This window comes from Durotheca rogersii (assembly GCF_024521655.1).
Source record: "Durotheca rogersii strain YMJ 92031201 chromosome Unknown GGS23scaffold_29, whole genome shotgun sequence".
Taxonomy (NCBI): Eukaryota; Fungi; Ascomycota; class Sordariomycetes; order Xylariales; family Xylariaceae; genus Durotheca; species Durotheca rogersii.
Genome location: NW_026251260.1, coordinates 166,599 through 189,241, shown reverse-complemented (window position 1 = coordinate 189,241; position 22,643 = coordinate 166,599). Strand labels below are relative to the sequence as shown.

The window sequence follows — 22,643 nt, the reverse complement described above, 5'->3', positions numbered from 1 at the left end:
TGCCGGGAGTTAATATTAAGGCAGGGATTTCTCCTCGTATTGTTTCCGTGTTTGGGAAGGACTACGACGGAGAGGCTACTCGATTTTGGATCCGCTTTACGGATAGGGCCATCATTAAAATAATCCCCTTTACCTCTACCGGATATTGTCCTCGCCGGTATTATTACCCTACCCGTTAGTAACGTAGAGGAATTCTACTTCTATTCCCGCAAGCAGTAGCGCCTCATTGCCTAAAAGGGTACTGGAATATAAACCAGCCGGCAGACCGCTGTTGCTGTGCCTACTTAGTTCGGACGTCTCTCGAATGTCTTCTGCGCTAATAATGAAATGTTTGTGATTACCGACTCGGGTTACTTTCTGCGTTTGACCCCCTAGGGCACGTTCTTACTCGAAGGAGTGAACCGACATTGGTTTGCATAGTTTGAATTGGGCGGGCACGAGCCTTGGTGGACTATACTGAAAAGTATAGCAGAGAGTCATGGTACGACGACTGTTGCGATCCTCGACCTTCGTGATGCCGATAATGTCGTCGTGCCCGTATGGTTCTGTAGCGGCAGAATCGTTATCGCTTTACTACCCCTCTCTGAATAACTCTATATCGCGGGACTAACTGAAAATGGAGGGAAGGCTTGGCTATGCTACCGTGAAAAGGATGGAACTGGGCAGCTTTATAGTCAATTTCTCGTACCGGATGAGTAGCTCGTAGATGTCCTTTCTCCAACTAAACTATCCGTTACCTCGGGTAAAATTCCAAGGTGCAAGAAGATCCTTGACGGGTATCCGTTTAAGAAAGTGGCCAGGACAAATAACGGACTGCGGTATACCACTACGGATGGGGTCGTTTTTATGATTATAGGCGAGGATACCGTTACGCTATATGGCGTCGATAAATCTTGGCAGCAAGGCCACTACGGAAACCTGGAACCAGACCTAGCTAAGTTAGTAACGAAATGGAACCATAGCGAGGTCGTTGTTATGATAGGAGCTAAGCCTACCACTATACTAGCGTGGTACCTAGTACCTGGTGGTAGAATTCTCGCCGTGATAGATCCCTCAATTACCTGGTTGGACGGCCCTGTGTGGCTCGGCATCGATATCGACGGAACGGGAGGGTACTTCTACCTCGCCGCAAGCGGGAGGATATACTCTCTCGGAGCCCAGGGAGCGGTCCATGTGTAAGACGTCACCCTAGCCGCGCGACTAGGTGACCTGTTGGTGGCCGTGCCCCGTCGAGGAGAGAACTTTTGCTCGATCGCCCTATAGAACGTTCGAAAAGTCATGGTATCCCAGATCCACGGCGCGGATAGTACTAGGGGCTACATCGTTACGCCTACCAGCTAGACGTCCTACGATACGTATGTCGTCGACTGGAGAACGTCGGGCCGGGTCGAGTTTAAGTTATTGCGAAGACCTAGCACCGAGGTCGGTTCCTTCCGCGCGAAGAAAATCAACGACGATCTTGTAATCTTCGACGCGTATACCTATCGAGCTTTAACCATTCGCAGAGTCTTTAAGGGAGACCTTGCGTCTATAGACGTAACAGTCGAGTTTAATGGGCTGGCTTTTCGTTTTCGTATCGGGAATGTAGCAGACACAGGGACGTAAATCGGGTTCTTATATACCTATCCCTGTAGGATATGGAAACAGGGTAGAAGACTGCTGCTAAGGGATTGAGATGTAAAAGGAAATAAGAAAAAGGTGGTATTAGTTACGGGACATATTACACGATAGCACTAACATTAGGTGGGTTTGAAAGTAATCTCTTGCGCCTATGCATCTAAGAAGATCCTAGGCTTTAGCATAATATGAGGACAGGGACTCATCTGGACCTTGAGAAAGCTCTAGTATATCTCTTGTGAATCCCGTATTTCTTTCGTCCGCCATATTTAAAGGAAACCTGTTTCGAAGGGGTTGTTTAACCATTGCTAGATCACTTTAAATAGCCATGCCGCGCCTAGCGCGATCCAGGGCTCTTTGTGCATGAAGGTCGTTATTTATGAAAGTAACGGCGTCTCCCTTATACAGTATATCCCATGGCCTGAAGCACTCCGAAAGTAGGCAAGACTTGGTGCCTGATACGACGAAATTTCCATGTTAGTCGTACCAACCGCCTCGAGGTATAAAGTAAGTAGGTTATAGTGTAGTAATGCGGTAGGACTATGCCACATAGGCGCTTTAATGAGTATTCACATGGGCCTCGTACTTATATTTTCATCCTGCTGGATCGGCGCTGGGCCTGTCGTCGGTAGCCGGGCTGTTCCTATTCCCATCCGGGTTCCTCCTATAACGTACCCACGCTAATCCTCTCCAATAGTGCTCTTATACGCTCCTAACCTTCTAGTGTAGTCCTCTAGTTTTTGTGTCTTTGCCTCCTCTTTCTCGCGTTATATCGCTTGTACTCGTAGGTTTGCCTCATCCAGCTCCTGCCGGAGCCGGAGGATCTCGCGAACATAGTCAGACATCGCGTGTATAGGCGCGAGATCTTAAGTGTGTAGCGACCGGTCGCTATAGTTGGACGAATCTAGCGAGGAAGAATCCAAGTGCGATGCCGATAGATAATGATGCGTTATTATGGTGGCGTAATTAGTAGTGGCTGCCTTGTTCCGAGCATTCAATTAAGTGGATTTAATTTTCGGTAGTTAGAAACTAAAAAGGCCTTTCGGGTGGAATGTTACGAGTAAGATCGCCGTTAATATTGCGTAGCTCCAAGTCACGATAAGTTTGGTTGACGTAAAGCACCGGGCGTAAAATGTACTCCTAGAGGTACGTAGGACGTCGTGGGCCGTCTCTAGTAAGGGGAGTCCGTAGGATGATTCTGAATATTACGTTGTTCGTGAACGACGGGTACTGCTGCTAATAGCCTTCCGGTGCAGTACCTAAGGCGTGAGGACTCTCGGAATGGTGGAAAGATTGTAGTAGTAAACGATGTGCAGTAGGTAGCAATAGCGAAAGAGTTTTTTGTAGCTGCGCCGCCGGAGCTAGAAATAAACGAAGCAAAATAAATACCGTATTGGTGCGGTATTAGGGGTAGACTCTGTAGGGTTTGTGATGTAAATATTTATATAAGTCGCGTATACATAATATTTTTACCTTTCTTTCTACATTAATACATACGTATATACAGGATATACATGCAGTTCTTGTTCCTCCTAGCTGTTATGTACCTACAGCTGGCCGATTACTAGATACAGTTGTTACACTGCCGCTCACTTCCCTATAATAACGATCCCGAGGGTGAGTCTGTATCCTCTCTACCTAAAAGAGGCGCCGCATTGTCGTGCGGCTCCCTCTATTTTCTCAGTGTTGTCTCGGCTCTCTGGGACGCTGCGTCGAGTGAAGCTGCGCTAAGAGCCTTAGATCAGACATTTAACAGGCAAAAGCTAGCTAGCTGGGCCGCTGCGGTATAGGAGATCATGTCGCCGGCTCAATCCTCGTCTAACGCTTCGCCTACGTCCTCGTCCGGGACGCACGCATGATAATATAGCGTTTGCGGCTCGTCTCGGTCGATATGGAGGAATATCAAAGACTGGCCGGCAGTAACATAGCCATATGCAACTTGATATCGTACCATGTAGCCGAGGACCTGTGTTAGTGCTATGGCAATCAGTGCTTCGACCTCGTCCTGGTTTTTTTTTTTTTTTTTTTTTAGCTCGGTATCGCCCCGAGAGCTGTTGCTGTTGATCTGCTCGATGACCTCTACGAATAGCTTCTCCTTCGCAACGGCCGGCTTCAGATACTTTAACGCAACTTTGTGGGCCGCCTTGTAGTCCTAGATAAACGATAGGATCTCCTCTCCGCCTAGGCGCGTATAGATACTCGCTCCGTCGGGTTTCGCTAGCGAAGGCTTAACTTTTTGCTCGAGTGCTACTCGTTTGTTCGATCCGGTCCGCCGTCGTCGCTTTTGTATTTCGTCGCTCGGGTCCTCCTCCCTAACCAGATTACTATCGCTTAGTTGGGTGAAATCCCGGGTGTTTTTGCTAAATCGTAGCCCCATATACTCATATTCCTTACGAAGCTTCTCCCTCGTCCCATACGCGACCCAGAATCTCGAAGACGGGGTTTTCCACGACAATCGTCTTAAAGAGCTCGACGGTACCCTCGTTGCCTGCACGTTGGCGGTGGATAGTCGTTCCTAGATCTCTGGTCGTACTCTCCTGATAGAAGGGCTGCCTCTCCCTACAGATAGTCCTGATTCTCTTAAAAGAATCTTGCCGCTGGCTGTTCGTAAAGCTCTCCTAGGGACGAAGCCACTTAGGATAGTATTCGCCATCTGTTACGTAGCAGCTGGACCAGCCCTTATATGCCTACATACCGCACAGCGTAAATGTGGGCGTTTACGTTTTACGCGATACCATCGACTTTCGTAAACCCCGTTGATGCGAGCTTGAATTTCTTGTAGATGTTGAAGTGGCAGTGGTATAGATATTCTTTTAATTTGGTCCTCCGGTTCTTGGCCTGCTCTGCTTGTAATTGTGTCTTTGCATCCTCTTTCTCGTGTGGAAATTTAGGGAGGTTCAGGTGGTTTGAATTGAAGCTAATATTGCGAGATCTCTGTGGGTGCGTCGCCCACCTATTTATCTAAGCTGAGCGATCCTGTGGCGGGGCTTATCCATGTGGCCGCACGTGACCATGCCTACACGCCTACAGTATTTAGATTGAGATGAGAGCCCTGCAATACGAAGCATAACCGCTATGATAGCTGTCATGCTGGTTGCTATGTTGTCTCCCAAGCCGTCTTTACTCGCAATATGATATACCTAACAAGGTATACCTAGGCACTTGCTCGAGAGGACTCGGGCTGCCCTGCAGACTGCGGAACCCCCCCGCCTCCATCCGTCCCCGGCTGGGTGATGGACTCCGTAATGGGCACCTACAGCACTAAAAATATCTCCCGGATACAACACGACGGGGTCTGCCAAGTATTAGACCTCCTAGGTACGTCCAACCTTATTTTGACTTCGCCGAGCATCCGGTGGAGGGCTGCGTCCTACGCGCGGGACCGTTATTTTCCTGAGCACAGCCGGAAGGATACGGAAGGACAACTAATTATCTCCTGGGCTGACGAAATAATGGCATACGTAGCATTTAAACTTAGACCACGGCGTAATCTTGCTACCTCAAGCGGCGCCCGCCTAGCGACGAGACACCCACGGCTTAAAAAGGGGGCCAGACAACCCCAGCCCTGAGGACCTTGTTCACGGCTGAATGGCTGTGGGACAGGTCGGAGGCCTTGGGTAATGTCACGGCGCAGGCAGGCCAGTCTCGTCGACACGAGGCGATGCGGGCGGTTATAAGGCGTGTGGCCGTCGCGCCCGGGCAGGAGGCCATCTTGTGTGCTTCAGGCACGAGGCGCGACCTTAGGACCTCTTAAATGATAGCCCGTGTCCGTAGCCGAATGAAGATCTCGATGGGTGGCGTGGCCCCGAGGAAGGGGGTGTCGGGAAGGTGTCGAGTAGACGAGGACATTTGGACACCTCTGTGGATATGCGCCTATGGAGGATGTCCTTACCGCTCGGAAAGTGCTCGGGGGTTAGGAGGCCCGCCGTCACGTAGTGGCCTGCCAGGTGCCTGCTGCCGCATCCTCTTTTGAGCGGTTGGCGGGGAGGAGTGCCTAAGGCCAGCGTGGACGATGATGACGCGGGGCCCTTTCTTGGTCGACTCGTCCTGACCTCTTTCATTCCTCTGGTCGTCACGACTGAAGTCTTCTGCGTTTTCGGTCCCCAGACACTTTTTACTTAGCATTCCAAGGAGCCCACTTTGCATAGCCATCTCGGCGAAGCTTTCCCTGAGTGGGAAAAAGGTTGACATCCTCCGCAATCTAGAGCACTATGAGGAGGCTCGCAGCGCTTTCGGCAGGTTTCCCGATGAAGTCGAGGTTGCCCAGAACCTAAGAGATGGACCTCGGGCTCCTCGTTCCATCAGGTCCCGCACCCAGTTCCTCCGCTTCGCCAAACTCGTTCAAGACCGCAGTAGACATCGAGTTCAGATGGGAAGGCATGAGGAGACTCCCCACAACAGATATACCTCTGGCATATCTATCCCATTATTAGCGATCTTGCCTTAGTCCTCTCCTCCTCAGCCAACACCCATCGTATTCCGTCGTTCCAATCTACACTACAACCCGCGAGGCTAGATAGTTCTTCCCACTCATCCTGCTCCATATTCGCTACCATCAAGACCTGCAAGACTCTCGAGAACAGCTCCTTAGCGGAGTAATTCTCCCTCGCCACGACGCTGATGATGCCTAAGAAGTCACTCTCCATGCGTATACCCCCTAACGGGCTCGCCCGCCCAACATAGCTCCACAGCCGCTTCTCTAAAACACGTGCGAGATGCCTGGTGGTAAGGTCTAGCAGTGCTGTGTATGGCTTAGGCGTCATTATGCGGTTTATGGGCCGCATTAGCTGGTCCCACCCGCGCCCGAATCTTTGTAATGTGTCTCCTTCCTCTCTAGTCTCCCTAGCTTCCACTTGCGCACTCGCAAACTCGTCCTCCGAGAGCGAGTAGTCCACGTCTCGGAAAGCGTCGCTTAAGATGGGCCGCAACCGCAGCTTGATGACCTGGTTGAAAAGAACCGATAAGCCCTCGTTCAGAAGCTCAGTTGTCTTAGCGGCGAACGTCGAGAGGGGGTGGGCCGGCGAAGTGGCCACCGAGCCTAAGTCCCGCCCGAAGGGAAAGGCAGAACGGAGTGGCGAGCTATGGGAAACGCCGTCGGGCTTGCCGGGACTAGCGCTAAGGTCGGACATGATGCGGGCGAGATATTCGTTAGCTGTGTCAAGGCTGTTAATAAGAACAATAAAGGCGATGATCTTATCCTCCGGGGGAAAGCCCCCTTGGATGAGAGGCCTAGGGTAAAATTCGTCACGCATCTTCCGCTGAATCATGCCGACGAAGTCAGAGCTGAGAACTCGGTCCATAGCCAGGACGACAGAGGTAATGACCTCTCTTTGTGATGTAGGTAAAGATCTCTGAATGACCCTATTAATAATGAATATTATGTCGTCAACAGCTGTTATAATAAAAGGACGGTTGTTATCGATCGGCGTTTTAAGATTGAGAGAGAGGTTGTTGGGAAATTCGTTGAGTTGGAATGCTTTTTCGACGGATCTTCGGAAGAAGAAGGTCGTCATGGTGTTATACGGTGTGGTCAACATCCTAGAAATTTTTCTGTTGAGACCCGATTCGAGAAGTATTTCGGGAATAGAAAAGGACTCGTCTTTCGTATCCTCTTCGTCCTATTAAACTGTTGGCGAAAGATGGATATAGGAGTTTTGATATTTAATACCTTAGATTTTCCGGCGATAAACCGCACGTAGGAAGACCACCAACCTAGCATGGCGGCAATCTCGCCGAGCAACTCATCCACTTCCTTCAGGCCAACCCCTTCGTCATCGATCTCCTGTGCGTTGTTCGCCCCAGTTCCTATTCCCGGGGAGTTCGTCCTCGACGCCCCCCTCTGTGGTGGGAGAAAGCTCTGCATCAGGAACGAGAAAGAATAACTCTTGACGTCCATCAATCTCCGATCAACCCTCCTCTCGTCGCTCCAGGAGTCGAGAATGATACCGCCCTGGACATCTACCTCCATCTGAAGCCGCTCAATAACCTTAACCATCTCGCCAGCGCCGTAATGCCTCTCAACCAGTATTGTATGAAGCTCTACTATCTGGATAATGTGTTGAAACAGTTTTCCTAGCGCATCAGCGTAGAGGAAGCTCTCCTTCTGCCTGGCGATTTCGGGCTTCAACGTCTTCCGAGCCATCCCAGCTACATCCTGACATACGTACCTCCCGTATACATCCAGCCCGGTATCCCTCTTCCCAATCAATGGGAATAACTTGAAGAATCCTGTGGCTTTTACTTCGTCTCCTTCCCGCGTTGCACGCTCAAACTCCCGCAAGAAAAGTCTGCACAAGCTCTCCTTCGCTTTCTCTAGGGTCACCCACGGCGGATCTGGCGCCTCTATGCTAGGCACCACATTCGCCGCAAAGCTTCCCCGTATTATCTCTTCCGGCACCTTCGCAGCCTGCGAAATATACCACGCCGCCGCCTCCCAGTCCTGCGGCGCCCGCATCGAACCCACTACGCCGTGTACACACGCCTTCAGCTCCGCGACCTGCTCGAGCACCACAAGCGTTTCCTCTACCCTACTCTTCTCGAGATCCAGCTCTTTCACCTTGTCGCGTAGGAGCCCGGCCGTCGAGGCTGCCCCGGAAAGCATGTTGTTGGCGATGGCTCGGGTGGCGATCGCCTGCGAACGCAACCCGGCGCGCGGATGGTCAAGTCGCCCAAAGTCGCGGCTTAGATCTGCTCGCGAGAGCAGAGTCTCGAGACGTCGGATCAGGGAGTCTTTTTGCGCGTGCAGCAGGGAGAGGGCGGTGCGGACTTCGGCGGGGGTAGAGGCCTGGTGGATGTTCACCGTCGTAATTGTTGGTCCCGCGGAGCTCTCGATGCTGTTGTGGGACGCGGGGTTTGGGAGGGCAGACATTCGGGCGGCCTTGCCGGAGGACGCATAGTTACCTTGGCCCCGCTCCATTGTTGTTGATATGGTGTGTGACGGTCAGGATGAAGCTCTACTACTGATTGAGTTGAGAAACTCGAGCTGGCGAGATGGAGCTATTGACAAATAATTCCGTTGGCAGGGCGTGCGCAAGTCACGTGACTATGCCTACCCACCTGGGGTCCGATGGCCGACGGCAGAATCCTGCCACCCTAGCTGTAGGGGCTCCCGGTTATCAATAGGTACCTAGGTAGGTATACCTAGGCATACGATACGCTGGGTGCGGCCTGTAGGGACGGGACCGCAGGTACATTGAACGCTCACTGGCTCTAATAACGTACCTACGACACGTCCTACTTTTAGAATGGACTATTGACCACGCTGCCAGCCTATGGCCCCGTCGACAGCGGTGACCCTCAAAGTCGTCGACGAACAACAACAATTTCCATTATAATGGCTTCATGATGAAATACTTCTTGGGAGAGCTCATCGCTTTCTAGCAGGACATTTCACACAGTCACTATTAGGCCACGGGTGGAAACCAACCTATTACTCATGAACATCGGAAGAGACAAACTTGAGGTAGAACTGCTGTAGTTCAACCGCATTCTTCAAGGTATAGACGACCTCTCCCCCAGCGTCCGGAACCGTATCCGGAATCATAGCGGGCCTAGGTAATAAATTTGCCTGAAGAGCCCATGAGGCCCGTCTGCTTCACCAAAACCATCAACACCAGCGATGGGGATTTCATTCCCCCTCATGATAGCGTTTCCAATACAATTGAAGAGAACCCTCCGAATAAGTCATTCACTTTGCTCCCGGGATAAAGTGCTCCTAGCGGACCCCCGAGTCTTACGATAACAACCACCTTCACAATGAATACACGTCCACACTAAGGCTTACATCGGTTGGCCTGTACCTCCTTTCCACAGCAGAAATCGCCGGAACGGGTCTTTTCCTTTAGGACAACTTCTGTAACTTCAGTTTCATGGCGTTAATTAGTTCCATGTCCCATACCACCAGCCTTGGCAACTCCAACAACTTCAGAGCTTAATTGCAGTCTTCATTTCAATCAACTTTCTATCTGACTATTAAATATTGCTCTTGTTTGTTTGTTTTTTACCATACTCGAGAATCCCACCGGTCAAAATAGTATGGACGACAACGAGAGAACGTCCGGTATCTTTCCACCTACGAGAAGGATTGATTTTGGCAAGCATACCTGGTCGTATACAGATACTGCTGCCTTTATAGCCTCCCGATGTGACCAAGTTGTCACTCAGCATCGCCCGTCGCAAATGTGTTCCCCGAGATACGAGCGAATTCCCCTGCTCTCGGACCAGCTTTCATATCGCGAAGGCTCGCCGAGAACATCTCTATCGTCTTCCATATCTTGACGATATGTTCCTTGCGCAGCTTCGTCTTCTCGTGCCGCGCCAGCGTCCTCGACGTGTGGATACAGTTGGCGATCTCGCGGCCGTTAAGCTCAGACGCGAGGAATTCCTGCAGGTCCACGTCTAAGTCAAGCTCTCTCTCCGACTCGGGAATCGCGGACACAGCGGTCTTCCAGATCTGGTGCATCATGTCGACGTCAGGTGGGTGGTACTCGAGCGCCAAGTGAATGCGCGACTTCATGGCCGTGTCGAAGACCCGCACTAGGTTCGATGTCAAAACGACGATCCCTGCGAAGTACTCAAGGTGCTTGAGGAGCACCGCGACGAGGGCGTTGTGCGTAGATGTTTTTCCCGGGCTGTCCGACCGTCCTTCCAGGACGACGTCAGCTTCGTCCAGGAGAACCACCGCCTGCCATTTGGTCGCGTGCTTGAGCAATCTCTGTAAGGCAACTTCAAAGTAATATTGTCGGTCATGCTTGTTCAACTCTGGCATAGTCGCACGTATCAGAGGCTTCCTTGCTACCTCGGCCACCGACTCTGTAGGTGTTAGTATACTTATGCCAGTACTTAGTCCACGCTGCTTACCGGCGGTCACAGTCTTTCCGCTTCCCGGGCTCCCATAGAGGAGGACTACCAAGCCTTTGCCTTTCTGTGCGAATAGGTCTACAGCACCTTGCGGAAACTCATGCGCAAGAACTAAAGATCTTAGTACATCCCTGCGATGTTCGTCGATGATAACCCTGTCTAAAGCGGAGGTATCCCACTCCGGTACCGAGAGACAGTTAATGGAGAATTTGCACCATTCCTTCCGGGCAAGGGAGTAACCGTGGGTATATGGTGGGAGAAGCATGCGCTGGGACGCATCATCCATATCCTGGGGGCTCACAGATACCCAATCCGCATTGTTATCCTCGAGAAAGGTTTTTTTATCAAGTATGACACGGCCGGTTTCCTATGTTTCTCAGCAGTTTCACTCCTGTAGAGCTAACAAAGATTATTAACTCACCATATACGGTTCCCAAACAGCCGGCTCGTTATTATATTCTGGATGGAACCAATCTAGCGGTATTTCCTTGACATGCCACGCCAGCCCGCTGTAGAACTGCACATGCTCACGTTGGGCAGTACAGAAGCGGTGCCCCCTCTCCGCCAGCTCATCCTCTAGACTCGGTCCCTCAGTACTGAAGGATCGTGGAAACACAGGCAAGGATTTCACGGGAGCCGACTGTTCCCCGGGAAATACTTTTTTTTGAATGATTCTGACCCGCTCCTGGGCCAGTCCAAAGCAGTTACCATCGTAGTCATTATACCAGCAAAAGACGTCCATATACTTCCCTTGAGGAACGTTTTCGTCGTATGCCGTCCTCACCAGCCGGAGAAGCCGTGGGCCAGCATGGTCCCGAATGTACATGAGGTCTCCAGGGCGGAATATTGTCCACAGCATTGCAAAGGTGATTCGTCCTGAATTGACCATCGATTTTGCCCTTTCCTTGTCTTGACCCATCTCCTGCTGCATAAACTTGAGCAAGAGCTTAAGGTGCACTCTCTCTTCATCTGTGGTATCATCCAGTTCGTACGCAGCGTGAAGGTTGTCCCAATAATGGTAAAGGATTTGGTAAGGTTTTTCGATCTCGAATGGAGACTCAAAGTCGGTTGAGGCGTATGGATGATTTTTGACGACGGATTTGAGGATTTTCAGCAGGTGAGGCGAGTTAACCGTAAGACGGGTGATTTCCGGTAGAGCCTTATCGCCGAATTCAAAGACGACCCGTAGGGCAAAGGCGGCACCGTCGTCAACGTTTGACTCCAAGCCAATCTTCGACTTCGTGCCGCTTCGTCTCTGGTAAACCCACTGTATCTCGGGTTTCGGAGACGTTTCGGGTTTCTCACACTTTTCTGCCATTGTATAAGGCAGTTGTGGGCTCAGAAACAAAGAGGCTAACGTTTGAGGATAGAATTCGTGATAGAAGAAGCAGTGACTGTAGGCAGAGCAATGTTGTTGGATTTTCGTAATATCACATCACGGTATTCAATACATTACTTATACAAGACTCCTGGGCGGATATAACAATGTGTATCTTAGACAAGGCCGTAGCCTACGAAGCCGACGAAGCACATAGACGATAACTATCATGTGTGGTGTGTGACACACGCAACGTATTAATTTCTGTCGGGCCGATCTGTTCTCCTCATGAATGCACAGGACAGCCCATTTATGCAGGCTGTAATATTGTGTAGCCGACTCTATACACGAATCGAACTCCAAGAATGGTATGGTTGCATCTCGACAAGGGCTGCGTTGTCCTTAATCAATAAATCAATGCAAAAACTCCCCGAGTCATGTTCAAGGCGGACCATGAGGCATTTTAGGACCTCGAAAAAATCGCTCCTGCGGAAACATAGATACGTAATACACGTGGCTATGCATGCTATGTCTTACCAAATCACCACAGCCTCGTTAAGTAGAAAGAAGAGACGTTGTTAAACGCCCCATGTGGGCACAAGAGAACTAAATAAATCAACATTATACATCAATTAATGCAGACCCATTTTCAAGATATAATTCCTCTGTTGAAAGAGGAAGTTGTCATCTATTCAGTGAATACCACCATTCCAACTACGTCTCAAGTCAAGTGGAGCGATGACGACTATTGCTACGGATGAAAACCTATTCTCAAAAGCCTTGAAGGGTTGGAAAGATCAGCTCCGACCTAAAGACAGGAGGGGCAAATTCTATGAGCGCGTCATAGAGATTCAAGCGGCTTCTATGAACTTAAGTGCTAATGAAGAAGTCGAAGTTTACGCCCAAGAATTGAAAGATTTCCTAAAAAGGTATGAGAAAGAGAACAAATTGAGCAGGATATGTTCGAAGATCCGCCCGCTAGTCGGGTCGTTAAAGCGCTTGATGATGGCAGGCATACACATCGGCCAGAGCACTACGATGGGTTCGGGGGGAGCAGTCTTTGGCGGTGCTCTACTCCTCCTGGAACTCTCGAAAGATCACGAGGGGACGTTTAGTAAGATGGGCGACCTCATGCACGATATCGATGTGAGGTTGTTCTGCAATGATAAGAACCAGGCCTCCTTTAGAACATCTAAGAAGATGCAGGAGATGCTCGTCGAAGACTATACGACGATTATCAACATCTGGCACCGGGCATCTATTATTCTCGGCCGGTCGAGTATGTTTTCTAACCACCTTCCCCCAATGCGGTCACCGTACGTATTCTAACTATTTGTATTATATTGTATTTTAATAGCCTGGAGAAACCTGGGAAGCAGCCTGGTCAAGTCCATTTCCGAAGAATGGGATGAATACCTGAGGAAGCTAGAGAAGAATGCGAGGGACATGAGAATGATAGCCGAAGCGATTGCCACCAAAGGTGAATCCCCGTCAAGCTCAACCCCACACCTAATATATGATATCATTATTATTATTATTATTATTATTATTAGGTCTATCACTAACACTGACACTTTTACTTTGACTCCACGTTCAGAGGCACGACATCGCAAAATAGCCAAGTGGATCGCTGGCGGACAAAAGCACGACAAGTTCGATTTCCGGAACCGAGGCTATCAAGACCGAACCTGTACCTGGATCCTGGAGGACGAGAGATTCAAACGCTGGTGCTCAGATGCCAGCATCACAAATCAAGTCGTGTGGTATAATGCTCCTCCGGGGTCGGGAAAGACCTTCCTCTCAGCCATGGTGGCACGCCATATGGAAGAGAAGAATCTCCAGGTGGTACACTTCCGCTTCGATTACAACGACAACGAGCGGAACAGTCCGCTCAGCGCGCTTCGCTCCATCGCTCTGCGCTTATTGAAGATCAGCGCCACTATTCGTGACGACATCCCCGACGGGGTCTACGACCTATATGAGGCAGAAGCCAAACATTATGCCGACCAATTGACTAAACCCAGGACGGCTATCGGTATTATCAAAGCCTTTCTCAACGACATTCCACGTGTTCACATTATCGTGGACGGGCTGGACGAATGTCAGCAGAATGCTGACGAGAGTCTGGACCTGTTGTCTGACCTGTTCTGCTACGCGGCAAACGGCATTGTGAAATGGTTCTTCACCAGCCGCAGCGAGCCCCCGATCCGGAGGACGATGCAGAACGCGAACGTTGTCGAAATATGCCCATCTAAAGACCAGATCGAGCGAGATATCACCATCTATCTAGAAGCGAAGAAAAGCGAGATGAAGATCAAGATGTGTGAGGACTGCGTTGCCCTTATCACGGCCAAATCGGACGCCAACTTTCTGTACTCTGCCCTCATCTTCCGCATCCTCTGCGACGACACGGGGATGAGCGAGGAAGAGAGACACGAGCAGCTCTCAAGCTTCCCCGACGGGTTAAAGCACCTTTATCAACGTTGCATTGCTAGAATCGCACAACGGGATAAAATCCATCGAGACTTTGCGAGGTGAGCACGGAAGTAAACCAGCTACCCAATCCTCTCTCCGACTTATTAACATGTCGCATTTGTAAGGCGCATATTCGTGTTCATGGCATGCGCAGCCCAGCCCTTCACCATCAACCAGCTGCTGCATGCTCTGGCGGTCAGACTCGGCCCGGGTCACGACGAATTTCAGCCCAGCCGTATCTCGGAGTTCAAGCGTATTCGTGATCTCTGCGGCTCCCTCATCGAGGTAGAGGACGCTGCCGAAGGCCAGAGCGACGGAGACCGCGTCATCAAGTTCGTCCACAAATCCGTCTTAGAGTACCTGACGCAGAGCCCGGCAGAATTGGGGATTGAGGACAGGGAGTTTCAGAGCTTCTTTGTTGATATCAAAGAGGGGAACCGAGAGCTGGGCCGACACTGCTTGGGATACCTTAACTACCGGCGCTACCAGGGCAAAGTCGATATAAGCACGATGTTGAGCGACAGGGAAGAGCACGCGCTCCTAAAATACGCAGCGGCATTCTGGTTCTTGCATCTCGGGCGGGGCGACCCGTCGCCCGAGCTCTTCGCTGAAGTGAAGTCGTTCCTCCAAAGCCCTGCCTTCTGGACCTGCCTCGCCGCGCAAGCCAAGGCCCACCCGCATTTGTTCTCTACATACACCAAGACGGGATCTGGTTTCGCTGTAGGTCAGCGTGACGTGCTGATAGGAGATAGACAGATCGCAGACATCTTGCCGCACTGGCTTCCTGGCTGTGCGCCTGACGGGCACAGGTATACCAAGGCACTCCAGGAGTACATAGCAGAGTGGAACGGGATGCTGAAGCTCTCTGACGAACCGTGGGGCCACTGCGTGATGGACCAGGAGAGCTGTGAACTCTTTGCGGGGTTGAAGTCGGTCGAGTGCGAAAACGTCCGGCTGCAAAAGCTTATGCCGATGGGATTTCCCTCGACAACCTCTCTGACCGACATCTCCTTCAAGGGATCAGATCTTTGTACTCGGATCGCTTATCCAAATGGGAATGGTATGGGTTGGTCCGACATCTCCGCAAAGGTGATCCATCGGCCCGAGCATCATGTCTTCCAAAATGTGCACTGCAAATCTGACTTCGGGGACCGACTTATTCGATTTAGTCGTAGCATCATACAAAACACGACAGAGAGTCGCAGCGCCTGGTCTATCAACCTCTACAACATGTCTATTGAGTACGATGGACAAGAAGTATATACCGGTCTACCCGACAGGGCAATCGCTCGGGATTCGACTACGTGGAACATGGTTACGCAGTCAGTTTCAACGATAGAGAACGACACGGCTTACGGGATCCATTTCACCGCCTCTTCTCTTTGCAAGTCTTATAGAGAAGAGATTGACTCGGCCCATGGAGACGATACACCCTCCGAAGAATCTAGCGAGGACGGCCCTTCAGACCCTGCCGATGATTCCGGTCATCACTCCGACAGCGACCCTGACGAACATCCGGGCGACAGTGATACAAAAGCCAAATATAGTTGTCTTGTTTTCCTTCGCGAAGGAGAAACTCCTATCGTGCGTTCGTGGACTAGGGGTCGCGGTCGGCCCCAAGTATCTTGCGCATTTCACCCCTTTCAGAAGGTAGCCGTGTGGTCTCAGTCCCCGGGCGAATTACAAGTCCTCGATATGACAACAGGGGAAATAAGCGTACGGCAGATTGACGAGCCGGCTGAGTCTAACAGCTCCGCGTCCGCGGTCGTGAGAAGTATGCTGGGTATTTTTTTTTTTTTTAAAAATAAAGTTATTGCCTATTATGTTGCTAACTAGGGATGTGTAACAGGTCTTCACTTTTCTGGTTGCGGCCGGTACCTTGATTATCTGCTGATCACTTACGAAGACGATGCTACTAAAACTTCGCTCTGTAATGTATTCCTGTCAACCTACAAATACGGGGACAAGGCCGCAACGGATCCGTTACCAGGTACGGTCCGAAGACTGGTATATAAAGTTGGTGAAGCAACGGACGCATTGCCTGAGCCTTACTTGCTCTCGCACTGGGACACCAACTACGTGTACTTGTGTCTGCCAGACTTTTCACTCTGTCCCAAAATCGTGCGGTTTAGCCTCAGATACGACCACTTGGAGGCCTCCGCCGCGGACACAAGCCCGTATACGATCCAGACACTAACACATGCTCTATTTTTCCCCACTTCGACAGCCAGACGCAGCCCACGGATCTTATATCGCGGCAGCCTCTGCGCCGGAAAGCCGGACCGACTCGTGCTCGCGCTAGACTCGCTACGCCTCTCCGACTCCTCGGGTCAGCGCTTCGAGGCGCCGCCCTTGGTGATTACGTGGAAGATCAGCAAGGCGCTGTGGCGGGCGTGGAATCCGGAGACGGATCGCGACCCCAACAAAGTCTGGCCCAGCGTGGAGGCGTATTACGAAATGCGAGGCGCGTTCCTGGATCGTACTCGTCGATTTGAAGTTGTCGTGCGTTCCAGGCTGGACTACACTAAAGAGTCGTTCTTATCCTGCCTGTAGTACTAGGCACATGTGTTTACACCGTGAGCAGCTAACAGTCTGAAACCGTTTAAGAAGGTACTTGTTGTTTTGAGTAGGGAACTTAAGCTATAACAGAATGGAATCAAATCAAGTTACTTAGAAATATTTATCCCCATTAACGAAGAGCGTTGCAATGTAACATACGAGGACTCGCCAGGAACCAGAACAAGAACCGATGCGACGTAAGGAATTCCACCTATAATAATACACTCAAAGCCTACATAACCCACGGGGAGACGTAGGCGGCTGCGTTTTCGCGTAGCAACAAGCCTAACGAGAGCCAAACGAAGAAACGACCAACAATGTAACCATTGCCAGACCTGTGAGGACCAGCCCCCCAACATCACCCGCTTCTAGCTGGTCGTCGTGCCAAGGGCATCTGCCCGCAGATGCATATATTAACTAGGTATTTAAAATACGAAATAACTAAGCATTTAAAACACAAATCAACCAACTACTTTACTTCCAGTGCAATAATAAACGGATCAAGCATGAAGGCTAGCAAGCAGCAACTTGGTGGCGGCGGGGGCTAGCCCGCTGAAGCACGTCTGCAAAGCACTTAATAAGAACGTGATTCTTACTTATCAAAGCGAATTTCCGTGATATAGCCACGCGACTCCGTACCGCCGCGAGCGCGCCTGGCGCAAATCTGCCTAACTTCACCTTCCTATCGCCGGGGCTGTTCTTACGTAGGAGAGAAGCCTGGCGATCTCTGCCTGTAGGTAATAGACGGCAAGACGTCGCTTCAATTCTTCGCGAACCCAGCGCACAAAGACGAGAGGAGAAAGGAGCCCAGTTATCTAGAACAATTCCTTGCTTGTTACCACTACCCTTGGCCCGGGGCAGGCTGAGGATCTACGTGTTTGACCTTGGCCTCGCGGCCGTTGGCGATCGCTGCATCCCTGTGGATACACACCTACCTACCTACACGGGCGGCCCCGGTGCTTGGCCCTAAACATGCTAGACCAAGGGGGCACCAGGCCCCAGAATTCGGCGGTCCCGCACTGCTCTAGCCTGCCTCGGCTCAGACCCTAGGTTGGCTCGCCTGGGAGCTCAGCGCTGGAAACCGAAATAGATTCTGGTGCGCTCGAGTTTTGTTTCGGAGGTGCGTGGCATCGTAGGTGCGGTGGTGACTTTGGCTTGGCGCTTCGAAGTGGATTCGATGGACGGCAAGGAACCAGAAGCGGGACGGGATGAGGCGAAAAGCGTTCTACGGTAGGTGGTATCACTAGGTAGGTATACAAGATCACACGACCTTGGGTCAAATCAGAAGCTATAATTCCGGGATTTATGTACTGCTATAGCCAGCGAGCCATCTGGCGAATTGACGTATGGCGCACCCAATATACCTACTATCGATAGACGCATTGGTGCCGCATGGTCGCTCTACTACCTACGTAATACCACCAGCTCTTATGCACGACATTTTCGCGATCGACTAGCATAGGCTAGAATCGCAGTGTGTATCGAGAGCTTGCGTGCGAGCTGCTTCAAGCTTGTGTCTGGGAACGTCAGTACAAAGTCAGCCCACCTTACCAAGTTGCATGACGGGCGGGAGGCAAGACGCGTATGCGCGGCTGTCGCAAGATTGGGGGAGGCCGAAGAGGGGCCCAGCCGGAGGCAGGGGTGGCTAGGTGGTGTATCGCGGGAGAACATGCCAAGACTCCAGACAGGGTATTCTCATATGAGTATAGTAGTTGCGGATTGTTTGCGAGACGCTGTCCCTGGATCGATACTCCCTCGCATCATGGAGTAGAATGCTGGAGACTGCGCTCCCAACACGACTTCGTGTCTTACAGCCTGGTCGCTGCTACGACGTCGCGCGACCCCAATGACGTGGTTCAACCAGCTGAGGGATGTAACGTCGACTTCTGGGTTCCAGAATCGTGATGGGCCGCCGTTACTAGTGGGGGCCCGGGTAGTAGACACCTGCCTACAATACCTACCCCGGTTACGATAGCAACGGGCAAAACTGATGGACAGCAATGCAAGCTCGCCAGGAGAGGAGAGGTAGGTAGATACCCTAGGTCGCCGTGTCGATCATGGCCGGGGGGGCGGGCCGGGATGGCTTGTCTCAACCTCCCCCGGGAGAAGACTAGGCAGGGCTTAGGGGGTCTGGCTTGTTTCTAGAGCATGTAGGGAGGGTCTCGAGTATATCGGGTCCGACTTCACGTGTCGGACGTGAGAATTGGCAAGGGAGACGAGGCCGCGACCCTGCCCAAGCTCGGGAACAGGTTTCACGTTTGGCTGCGCGACTTGTCGTGCTGCTAACGGTTCAAACGGGCCTGGCGACGAGCCATGACGCGGCGTGGGAGTGCGCGAGGTGGTCTGGGTGGGCATCGCACACACATCGGACTGCCACGCGGCAACAATGGTTCTCCGGACGTGTGCAAGCCACAGAGCGTCCTAGGTACTCATAACGTCGGGATTTGGGGTTGTAGAATGCGACGTGGGAGGCCGGAGTCGAGCGCCTCATAGGCAGGCCGCAGTCTGCTGCGTCTCGCAGCGTCGGTGTCGCTCGCTCCTAGCATCTGAGGAGGTCCAGACGCCAATCTGGCAGAGGCTGCGGGCAGTCCCAGGAGTAGAATTTTGGGGGGGGGCAGGTTATTCTGCTATTGGGTTGCTCAACGAGTGGTGCGATGTTCGTTGCGATTCAATGCTGGAAAGAAGTCAACCTTACTATGGATGCGACGGACGGGCCGGCTGGCCACTTTTAGGTACCGACGTATAGTATGTACCTAGGTACCTAGGTGCCTACCTTAGGTTAGGTACCTGTAGGCAACGTGCCAGGTAGGAGGTACGTAACTGCTGAAGTAACCCGCCCCACCCCGGTGGCCGGTGGCGCCCCAAACAAGCTTTCCCCGGCTTGCTTCCGGCTGGTGGCGCAATCAGTAAGGGACCGCTTCAGCCACGCCTGCGAAAGGTCGGTACGGATAAGTACAGAGTACACGGTGATGGAGGCTGGAGCGGGAAGGACGGACTTCGCGGGCGGTGCTAAATTTAGAGTTTGTGACGTCAAGGGAGGGTGACATAGGCACAACTTGGCCACGCTTATGAGTGGAGATAACGTAGGAAGAGGTACCTAATTCAATAAGGCACCTAAGTACGCCCCCCAAGTGCACCCTACGGAATATCAGTCACATAGACAAGTGTGTAAGCTTCCGGGTAACAGGACCCTTGGCCGCGACCGCGGGTGTGGCTTCGAGTCAGATTTTCCAGAATTGTGCTCGGTAAACGCCGTATCTACTAATACGATGGATTCTCCCGATGTGCCGTCCCAATCCATCGGCATCTCGTCCTGATCGCTCTCGCGCTTACTATTTCGGTCGACTAACACGGCCTAACCACTGGGGATCCCCGGGTGCGCCGACAAGGACGGGCCTCCAAGTTCTCCCTGCCACTCAGAGCAGGACGGCGCTCGAGGCATTCCAGTTTGCTACAGTAAATGAATCCCTACTATGGGAGCCTGCTGGCCGGTCGCGGCTCAGATGGCGCGCCGATATGTCTCATCGGACGGGGGGCATCTCGCTGCGCAAAAGGCGAAGAGCCCGTTGCTGCGCCGTATCGTCGACACACGCAACGAATTACGCGGACGCGACCACAGGCTATACGGGTGTCGCTCCAGAGATAGGGTACAGCCCGCACCACGCGGCGATGATCATCTGCATCTTCGCAGCCAAGACACCCGAGTCCGACACACGGCTCCATATAGATCGTACACAGCCTGCGGGAGCGTAGTAGGCTAGGGTTAGGTAGGTAGGCACATTCGCGGATAGAGACTGAGAGAGATGCAGGGCGGTGTTTCTGAAGCGTACGTAAGTCGAGGGTCAGGTGAGCAACATCGGGGCATGTTGCCACGAAAAACTAGGTACCCCCCTGAGAGAGGGGGAGGGGCGAACAGGGGGGTGCCCAGCTTGCTTTGTCCTTTATGCACCGATGTGCATGCATAGCATGGAGCATATGAGAGCATGCATACGGACAAGAGGGAGGGAGAGACTCAGGAGTGACCAGATACCTACCCGATGTAGAGGTATGTACATGCCTTAGGTACCCAAGGTTGGAGGTACCCAACCTAACGTAACTGTGGCGGGAGGGAAGAAAAGAGGGAAGGGAAGCGCACCAAGGAAAAAACCGTGGCGGCTCAGATGACGCTGAGCCACAGCCCGCTAGGGCCATTAGACCCTGTCAGCGGCCTGTGGCGGTTCGTCCGTCTCCAGGCTCCCCTTGAGCCCTCGAGCCCTCGAGCCCTCGAGCCTCTTTGATTCGCGCCTCGCGCCATCTCACAGCCGCGAGCGTCCCCGGTTTTCCGCTCCCTCTCCCTCTCTTCCCTTTTCGGCCGTTCTGGAGGGTTCGTTGCCTTCAGTCCAGCTACCCGGGTCTACCGGGGTCGACTGAGACTAAGACCGCGCACCAAGACCACACACACCCCCCACCCCCAGCCCTGCACACGCACTACCGACTTACCGTGCCAGCCATGCGCACCAGACAATGGATTCCAGCCCGGCCCACCAGCTGCGTCTCTGCAAACGTTAGCCTCGACACGCGTAATCCTGGGACAACCCCGATGTGGCCCGTCAAATGCCAGGGTATGGCCGAAGAGGAGGGCAGCCAATATGTATCCCGTACACGCAAGCAGTTCGAGGTTTGCGTATCTCACACTGGTGGGTCTGCTTCATAGTGCTCGGCGTCTTCTCTCTCTTCTTCTCTCAGGTCTCGGTGGCTATTTCCTATACCTAGGTATATATAAATTGTTGTCCCTCGTATCCGACTCGTCTTGTTGGTTCCACGCAGAACTCCCTCCCTTCTTCGCTTCCTCGAGCAAACGGCCATACAAACAGTCCTGGTATCATATATAAATATATAATATACGTTATCGTATGCTTCATATATTTGCCTCCTCCGTCCCACGAATCTCGCCTTAGTATCCTCCGAGCTATATATCGCCGCTAAGGTCCTCGAAAGTCGAACCCTCAAGTCGAACTCCCACAGCCAACCAGTCCATCCCCATCCCCGCGAAGAGCAGGAAAGGAAGAAACACCACGCCACCCGTCATCAAGATGAAGGTCACTTCGGCTATCGTGCTGTTCGCGGCTACCGCTGCTGTAGCGCAGCAGAGCACCGCCATCACTGGTAGCGGTGCTTCTGTCATCAGCACCGCTACCACCTCTCGCAGTGCTGTCGCCTCGGGAACCGGCAGCAGCAACACTACCACTGTAAGCACGGCTTTCGGCACAGGCTCCACCGCCTCCGCAACCGGCACCGCCGGCACCATCGTCTCGGGCTCCATCAGCTCAGGGTTGGGAATCAACGCCACGCTGGCCACAAGCAGCACCGTCCGCGGCAGCGCCACTGCCGTCCCCTCCGGCCCCAGCACCACATTCGACTCCGGCGCTGGCTCATCATCTACCGCGACCCCCACGCCCGAGCAGGGCGCCGCCGCTACGCTCCAGTCCTCGCTACTAGCTCTCGCTGCCGCCGCCGTCGGTGCGCTTGTGCTATCTTAGGAGAAGCTGAAGAACACGCGCGAAGGACGGGGCAATGCGATATACCTGCCGATACCTGCCGAACCGGGCGCCATCCGGATAATTTGCTTCACTTCCTGGACCATGTGAATTCCCAACTACCATCTTTCCTGTTGACCTTTTTATCCATTTTTATCGGCCACCGGCCGCTCATCCAAACCACCGGGCTGGCACCAGGGGCTGGGATCTCCCAGCCATTACCATATCGCACTTAATAATCCAACATAACTCGGGTCTGAAAAATAACGAATGGGTGCCGGTGTCGGCGGCGGTGATGA

The 22,643-nt window shown here is 52.3% G+C and overlaps 5 protein-coding genes across 5 annotated transcripts; 2 read left to right on the top strand and 3 right to left on the bottom strand.

Annotated features, from left to right (window-relative positions):
- Window positions 1–3,068: 3,068 nt before the first annotated feature.
- Window positions 3,069–4,524, bottom strand: GGS23DRAFT_584238 (uncharacterized protein). The gene is made up of 2 exons (XM_051517318.1): window positions 4,314–4,524; window positions 3,069–4,219 (listed from the first exon to the last, which is right to left on the bottom strand). The coding sequence occupies exon 2, from the start codon at window positions 3,992–3,994 to the stop codon at window positions 3,770–3,772; it is 225 nt and encodes a 74-aa protein (XP_051368453.1). The 5' UTR covers window positions 3,995–4,219; window positions 4,314–4,524; the 3' UTR covers window positions 3,069–3,769.
- A 1,511-nt stretch (window positions 4,525–6,035) lies between these two features.
- GGS23DRAFT_607335 (COG4 transport protein-domain-containing protein) lies at window positions 6,036–8,485 on the bottom strand (the record flags this gene model as incomplete). Its single annotated transcript, XM_051520036.1, has 2 exons — window positions 6,036–7,235; window positions 7,286–8,485. 2 exons carry the CDS (start codon window positions 8,483–8,485, stop codon window positions 6,036–6,038), a joined length of 2,400 nt encoding a protein of 799 aa, XP_051368452.1.
- Window positions 8,486–9,126: 641 nt separating this feature from the next.
- GGS23DRAFT_584234 (P-loop containing nucleoside triphosphate hydrolase protein) lies at window positions 9,127–12,275 on the bottom strand. Its single transcript, XM_051517317.1, has 3 exons — window positions 10,898–12,275; window positions 10,477–10,843; window positions 9,127–10,428 (listed from the first exon to the last, which is right to left on the bottom strand). Exons 1-3 carry the CDS (start codon window positions 11,792–11,794, stop codon window positions 9,773–9,775), a joined length of 1,920 nt encoding a protein of 639 aa, XP_051368451.1. The 5' UTR covers window positions 11,795–12,275; the 3' UTR covers window positions 9,127–9,772.
- Window positions 12,276–12,333: 58 nt separating this feature from the next.
- GGS23DRAFT_584232 (uncharacterized protein) lies at window positions 12,334–17,123 on the top strand. The gene is made up of 5 exons (XM_051517316.1): window positions 12,334–13,073; window positions 13,152–13,274; window positions 13,392–14,328; window positions 14,395–16,043; window positions 16,119–17,123. Exons 1-5 carry the CDS (start codon window positions 12,533–12,535, stop codon window positions 16,820–16,822), a joined length of 3,954 nt encoding a protein of 1,317 aa, XP_051368450.1. The 5' UTR covers window positions 12,334–12,532; the 3' UTR covers window positions 16,823–17,123.
- A 4,677-nt stretch (window positions 17,124–21,800) lies between these two features.
- On the top strand, window positions 21,801–22,503 carry GGS23DRAFT_268233 (uncharacterized protein). Its single transcript, XM_051512419.1, has one exon. It carries the CDS (start codon window positions 21,901–21,903, stop codon window positions 22,345–22,347), a length of 447 nt encoding a protein of 148 aa, XP_051368449.1. The 5' UTR covers window positions 21,801–21,900; the 3' UTR covers window positions 22,348–22,503.
- The last annotated feature ends 140 nt before the right edge of the window (window positions 22,504–22,643 follow it).